At 54.8% G+C, this 7,204-nt stretch overlaps 1 protein-coding gene across 3 annotated transcripts in view; it reads left to right on the top strand.

Annotated features, from left to right (window-relative positions):
* MVP (major vault protein) overlaps window positions 1-7,204 on the top strand; it is a 36,263-nt gene that overhangs the window by 24,833 nt on the left and 4,226 nt on the right. For all 3 annotated transcript variants that reach the window (XM_011982438.1, XM_011982439.1, XM_011982440.1), the window contains 6 exons: window positions 1,148-1,429; window positions 2,566-2,810; window positions 2,885-3,082; window positions 4,998-5,384; window positions 6,390-6,506; window positions 6,688-6,814. In XM_011982438.1, coding sequence (XP_011837828.1) covers window positions 1,148-1,429; window positions 2,566-2,810; window positions 2,885-3,082; window positions 4,998-5,384; window positions 6,390-6,506; window positions 6,688-6,814 — 1,356 coding nt within the window. The remainder of the gene's footprint in view (window positions 1-1,147; window positions 1,430-2,565; window positions 2,811-2,884; window positions 3,083-4,997; window positions 5,385-6,389; window positions 6,507-6,687; window positions 6,815-7,204) is intronic.

Genomic DNA, 7,204 nt, shown 5'->3' with positions numbered 1-7,204 from the left:
AAAATATACAAAAATCTAGCCGGGCGAGGTGGCGGGCGCCTGTAGTCCCAGCTACTCGGGAGGCTGAGGCAGGAGAATGGCGTAAACCTGGGAGGTGGAGCTTGCAGTGAGCTGAGATCTGGCCACTGCACTCCAGCCTGGGCGACAGAGGAAGACTCCGCCTCAAAAAAAAAAAAAAAGCCAGACATCAAAGACCACATATTGCATGATTCCATTTATATGAAATGTCCGGAATAGGTAAACACATAAAATAGACTAGTGATGGGTGGGGTGGGTGGGGAGTAGAAGTAACTTCTAGGTACAGGATTTCTTTTCAGGGTGATGATGAAAATATTCTAGACTTAACATAGTAGTGATGGTTGGACAGCTCTGAGTATACTAAAACAACTGAATTGTGAATTGTATACTCTAGGTGGGAAAATTTCATATGTGGATTATATCTCAATAAAATTAAAAAAAAAAAAAAACAGGCAGTGGTGGGCATGGTGGCCCACGTTTATAATCCCAGCACTTTGGGAAGTTGAGGTGGGCAGATCGCTTGAGTCCAGGACTTTGAGACCAGCCTAGGCAACATGGCAAAACCCCATCATCTACGAAGCACACAAAAACTAGCTGGGTGTGGTGACGCGCATCTGTAGTCCCAGCTCTTCGGGAGGCTGTGCTGGGAGGATTGCTCGAGCCTGGAAGGTTGAGGCTGCAGAGAGCTGAGATCATACCACTGCACTCCAGCCTGGCCAATAGAGCAAGACTGTCTCAAAAAAAAAAAAAAAAGGCAGAATCCAGATTTGGCCTGAAAACCAGAGTTTGTCGAGCCCTAGGTTACACCATCTCTAGAAAACAAAGCCTGGGAGAAAGAAGAAAAAACAGGTTGATTTTTTTTTTTAATGGTTTAGCTTGCGTGGATCCAGGTCCTGACAGTTTATGGAATCTTTCAAGGACACGTTTGAGCAGATGAGATTCGGCAGACGTTTGTGTAGAGCCTCACAGTCCAGACGGTGCCTCACTGTATTATGATGTGGGGGTGGTGGCGGGCTTCTGGGGCTCCTGTCCTCCACACAGGCCTGAGACAGCGCGGGGCTGGGGAGGTGCCATCGGAGGCACCCGCAACCCTAAAGGCCCTGCCCCTAACCGCACGTCTCCCCACTAGGGAGAGAAGTCTTTCTTCCTCCAGCCGGGAGAGCAGCTGGAACAAGGCATCCAGGATGTATACGTGCTGTCGGAGCAGCAAGGGCTGCTACTGAGGGCCCTGCAGCCCCTGGAGGAGGGGGAGGATGAAGAGAAGGTCTCACACCAGGCTGGGGACCACTGGCTCATCCGTGGACCCCTGGAGTATGTGCCATCTGCCAAGGTGGAGGTGGTGGAGGAGCGCCAGGCCATCCCTCTAGATGAGAACGAGGGCATCTATGTGCAGGATGTCAAGACTGGAAAGGTAATGGCTGGGGGTGGGTGGTGGTGCTGCCACGTGGCCTTGGCCTTGGTGGTAGCTTTTTCTGGGTGTGTGGGAGAGGTGGGCAGGGACTTCAGCAGCATGGAGAGCCACATCAGGTCGGCTGTCTGGTTGGGGGAAGGTACTATGTGGAGTGTTTGCCATCCTGCCTTAAATATCTCATTTGAAATGTTAGAACCGACCGGGTGCAGTGGCTCAAGCCTGTAATCTCAGCACTTTGGGAGGCTGAGGCGGGCGAATCACCTGAGGGCAGGAGTTCAAGACTAGCCTGGCCAACATGGTGAAACCCTGTCTCTACTAAAAATACAAACATTAGCCAGGCGTGGTGGTGGTCTGAGTAGTCCCAGATACTTGGGAGGCTGAGACAGGAGAATTGCTTGAGCTGGGAGACAGAGGTTGCAGTGAGCCAAGATCACACCACTGCACTTCAGCCAGGGCGACAGAGTGAGACTCCATCTCAAAAAAAAATATTAGAACCTCCACTAAGAGGACAAGCGGGGGTTTAGGATGGGGACCCTGTCCCACAGCAGACCTGGTTCCCAGCATATAAAGGTCTGATGGGGTGGCCAGGGAATAGGAAGGACCTCCTCCCTCGTGCCCATATCCCACTGGAATCTTTCATTTTTGCTGCTTCACCTAAAACCTTGACCTTGATTTGACCTCGGGCCACATCTCCAACCTTCTCTAAGAATCCAAGCTGGAAGTCCAGCTCAAAATCCGAGGGAGCATCCGTGTACATGACCTACTTCACCATCCCTGGGGTGCCCTCCAAACTGTCCCATGAAGGAAGATTCTAGAAATAACATTGAGCACCTTCTCTCTGCCAAGAGCTGTTTGAGCTAGACATGTGAGATGTCATTCACCCCTAGACCCTGCAAGGTAGCCACCATCAAGTCCACTTGACAGATGAGGAAACTGAAGCCCAAGGGGTGAGGTAGTTAGCCCACGATGACAGGGCCAACAGATGGCAAACCCGGGCTGGAGCCTGGTCTCCCGGCAGAGAAGGTGTTTAACCTTGCGCCGCGCCTTCCATGGACGGGCTGTGCTTCAGGACAGCTGGGCGGATCTTCCTCCCTTCCACCCTTACGGGCAGCGTCCCTCCCTGTCCTCGTCTCAAGGTACGCGCTGTGATTGGAAGCACCTACATGCTGACCCAGGACGAAGTCCTGTGGGAGAAGGAGCTGCCTCCCGGGGTGGAGGAGCTGCTGAACAAGGGGCAGGACCCTCTGGCAGACAGAGGTGAGAAGGACACAGCTAAGAGCCTCCAGCCCTTGGCGCCCCGGAACAAGACCCGCGTGGTCAGCTACCGCGTGCCCCACAACGCTGCCGTGCAGGTGTACGACTACCGAGAGAAGCGAGCCCGGTGAGCGCTGGCAGGGCAGGGGGTAGGGGGCGGCTCTCCACAGGTCCGACTCTGACTCCTGGCTGTCTCTGCAGCGTGGTCTTCGGGCCTGAGCTGGTGTCGCTGGGTCCTGAGGAGCAGTTCACGGTGTTGTCCCTCTCGGCTGGGCGGCCCAAGCGTCCCCATGCCCGCCGTGCGCTCTGCCTGCTGCTGGGGCCTGACTTCTTCACCGACGTCATCACCATTGAGACGGCGGATCATGCCAGGCTGCAACTGCAGCTGGCCTACAACTGGTAAAAACGGGGACAGGGCACGGGGGTGCGCTCCCGAATCCTAGCACTTTGGGAGACTGAGGTGGGAGGATCGCTTGAGTCTAGGAGATCCAGGCTGCAGTGAGCCATGATGGCCCCGCTGTACTCCAGCCTGGGTGACAGAACAAGATCCTGTTTCTAAACAAAAAAAACCAAACCAGGTAAGCAGTGGGTGAGGGTTCCTGCTGGGTGCAGCCTAGGAACCCCAAGAAAAGGAGGTGAAGTGCTGGGCTCCTCATGAGGGCAGGACACCTCATTTAGTGCCGAGGTCAAGAGGGAACCCAGGAGTTCACGCAAATCCAGGGAAGGCGTGGGCTCACCTCTTGGAGTCAGGACTCAGGGATCCGGTAGCAGGACACTACCCCAGCTAAGCTCCCAGCGTGCGTGCAGCCAAATGCTTAACTGCCAGGCTGTTAAAAGATGCATGGGACACAGCCGGCGGGAGTGGGCAGTGCGAGTGGGTGGCGAGAACACAAGCTCTGAAACTGACCACCCTGACCTGCGCCCCAGCCCTGCTGTTTGCAGCCTGTGGACCTGGACAAGGGACAGGGTGCTTTCCTCAGTTTCCCTATCTGTAACATGAGGAAGACAGCATTACCTCCTTCACAAGGCCATTGAAAGGATGCAATGAGCGTTAGAACAGTGCCTGTATTGGTCAGAGCTCAATAGCAGCTATTAGGATTGGGCGAGATAAGTCATGTATAGAAACAGTGTTCATGACCGGGCACGGTGGCTCACACCTGTGATCCCAGCACTTTGGGAGGCTGAGGTGGGAGGACTGCCAGGAGTTTGAGACCAGGCTGAGTAACATAGCAAGACTCTCTCTACAAAAAAAATTTATAAACTAGCTGGGCATGGTGGTACCTGTCTATAGATCCAACTACTTGGAAGGCTGAGTTGGGAGAATTGCCCGAGCCCAGGAATTTGAGGCTGCAGTGAGCTATGACTGTGCCTCCGCACTCTAGCCTGGACAACAGAGACCCACAGACACCCTGTCTTGAAGGAAGGAAGAAGGAAAAAAGAAAAGTCGGGTGTGGTGGCTTATGCCTATAATCCCAGCACTTTGGGAGACTGAGGCAGGCAGATCACTTGAGGTCAGGAGTTTGAGACCAGCCTGGCCAACATGTTGAATCCCTGTCTCTACTAAAAATACAAAAATTAGCCAGGCGTGGTTGTGGGCACCTGTAGTCTCAGCTTGTAGTCGCAGATACTCAAGGGGCTAAGGCAGGAGAATCGTTGGAACCCAGGAGGCGGAGGTTACAGTGAACCCAGTTTGTGCCACTGCACTCCAGCCTGGGCGATGGAGCGAGACTCTGTCTCCAAAAAGAATGTTCAACACTCCCAAGCATGCCCCTCGCCTCTTAGCTTAGAGCAGCCAGTGCCCTGATGGCGGCAGACAGCTGCTGACATATTCCCAGGCACTCCAGCACCATAGTTAAGAGCACAGGCCCCAGAAGCAGGTGCCTGGTTCAGTTTTCTGGCTTGTCACATGTCATATGGCAAGTCTTGGGCCAGCCACTTGACTTCTCTGGACCTCTACTTCCTCATCTGTAAAATGGGGGTGGTGATCATCACCATCTCATAGGGTGGCTGAGCAGATTAAAGGAGAACATGTGTTAAGTTTTTAGGATCTTACCAGGCATATATTAGCACTCTCTATTGTGAGGGACCCTGCCCAGCCACACAGGGTGGGCGTTGAAGTTCTTCTCGGAGAGGGTTACTGGCTGGGCATGATCACATGTGTAGTCCCAGCACTCTGGGAGGCTGAGGTGGGAGGGTTGCCTGAGCCCAGGAGTTCAAGACCAGCCTGGGCAACATGGCAAGACCTTGTCTCTTCTGAAAAAGAGAGATTCCTGGGTGAAAGCAGCTTCCCCATTCTGGGCCTGTTTGTTCACAGGCACTTTGAGGTGAATGATCGGAAGGACCCCCAAGAGACGGCCAAGCTCTTTTCAGTGCCAGACTTTGTAGGTGATGCCTGCAAGGCCATCGCATCCCGGGTGCGGGGGGCCGTGGCCTCTGTCACTTTTGATGACTTCCATAAGAACTCAGCCCGCATCATTCGCACTGCTGTCTTTGGCTTTGAGACCTCAGAAGTCAAAGGCCCCGACGGCATGGCCCTGCCCAGGCCCCGGGACCGGGCTGTCTTCCCCCAAAACGGGCTGGTGGTCAGCAGTGTGGACGTGCAGTCGGTGGAGCCTGTGGATCAGAGAACGCGGGACGCCCTGCAACGCAGCGTCCAGCTGGCCATCGAGATCACCACCAACTCCCAGGAAGCAGCGGCCAAGTGAGTGAGGCTGGGAGCTCGGCTGCCCATAATGCCCATGGCAGGCCACTGCTGGGACCTGGATAACCTGGCATCCCCTATGGACTGCCTGCTGCCATCTCTACCCCCAAGGATCTATTCCCTACCCGACAGATCTGGTGACCCACTTAAAATGTGAATCAGGCTGGGCGCCGTGGCTCATGCCCATAATCACAGCACTGTGAGAGGCTGAGGCAGGAAGATCACTTGAAGCCAGGAGTTTGAGGCTGCAGTGAGCCATGATTGCGCCACTGCACTCCAGCCTGAGCAACAGGCCTGGGAGACTGACCCTATCTCAAAAGAAAAAAAAAAAAAAAAAAAAGCACGTATCAGATGCGATTCCTGCAGCCTCTCATCTTGCATGTGATAAAACCCAAACTCTGTCCTGCAGGTCCAGTCGACCTCCCCCAATTTGCCTTCTAGCCTCCCCCTTCCATGTTCCTTGCCCCCAGAACTTGTTCCAGCTGACATGTTCCAGCCCCACTGGCTTCCTCTGCTCCTTCAATGCACAGTTTGGACCCACCTGAAGGCCTTTTGCAATGGCTTTTCCTGCTGCCCAGAAAGCTTCCCCCCACCAGCCCCCAGGCTCCCTTCCAGGCAGGCTCCTCCTAGTTTCAACCCAAAGATCCCCTCCTTGGGGAACCGTTTTCTTTCTCTCACAGCTGAATAGCAACCTCTTTGCCTGGTCTCTCCCACTTCACTACCTTCAAGATACTTGTCACTGTCTGAAATCCTCCTTGTGTACTTGTTTTTTCCCCCACTCAAGTGGCGTGAAAGCAGGGACTACGGTCATGCCTGCATTTGTCGGGCCCAGAATGACACTGGCTTGTGACGCATACACCATTCTGGGTTGAGTTGCGTATTGGGTGCCTTCTAGGGGCCGGGGTCTGTCCCGGGCACCGGTTTCGTTGGTGGTCTCTGCCCTTGGCGCTCCTGTTCCTGCTCCAGCCCCATGCCAGCCTCTCACCTGCACTCCATCTCCTCCAGGCACGAGGCTCAGAGACTGGAGCAGGAAGCCCGCGGCCGGCTTGAGCGGCAGAAGATCCTGGACCAGTCAGAAGCTGAGAAAGCTCGCAAGGAACTCTTGGAGCTGGAGGCTCTGAGGTGGGTTGAAAACTAGAGGAGGAGACTGGCAGGGGCTGAAGGTCTTGGGACGGCAGCCGGTGGGGGCAGCAGGCCAGGGTTGGGGGGTGTGGATGAGACAGTGCACGGCTACAGCATAAGTCAAGGCCATGGGGGGACTGGGCTGTCTCCCGGGTCTTACCTGACTCTGCCTTCTCTCCAGCATGGCCGTGGAGAGCACCGGGACTGCCAAGGCGGAGGCCGAGTCCCGTGCAGAGGCAGCCCGGATTGAGGGAGAAGGGTCTGTGCTGCAGGCCAAGCTGAAAGCACAGGCCTTGGCCATCGAGACGGTGAGTAGGAGGAGGCATCGAGAAGGGGGTGGCCTTGAGACCTGGAAAAGACCCATTCCCTACAGTCCCTGAGACTGTATAGGACACCAGGTCCCCCAGCATCCTATCCAAGTACTTTGTATTTGACAAAGTCCTTTGCCTTGGATTCATTGACTCCATCGCTGGAAGGTAAGGATTAGAACACCCATTTTGTAGCTGGGCGCTTATGCACTGTCCACCTTGGCACAAGCGCTGCGTGTGCTTCACACGCATGATCTTATTTAATGCTCGAAATCCCATTAAGAGGCCGGGTGCTCACGCCTGTAATCCCAGCACTTTGGGAGGCCGAGGTGGGTGGATCACCTGAGGTTAGGAGTTCAAGACCAGCCTGGCCAATATGGTGAAACCCCA

Source organism: Mandrillus leucophaeus, unplaced genomic scaffold (genome assembly GCF_000951045.1).
Source record: "Mandrillus leucophaeus isolate KB7577 unplaced genomic scaffold, Mleu.le_1.0 Scaffold24, whole genome shotgun sequence".
Taxonomy (NCBI): domain Eukaryota; kingdom Metazoa; phylum Chordata; class Mammalia; order Primates; family Cercopithecidae; genus Mandrillus; species Mandrillus leucophaeus.
Note: the sequence above shows the minus strand (reverse complement) of the source record. Positions and strands in the feature narration are given on the sequence as shown.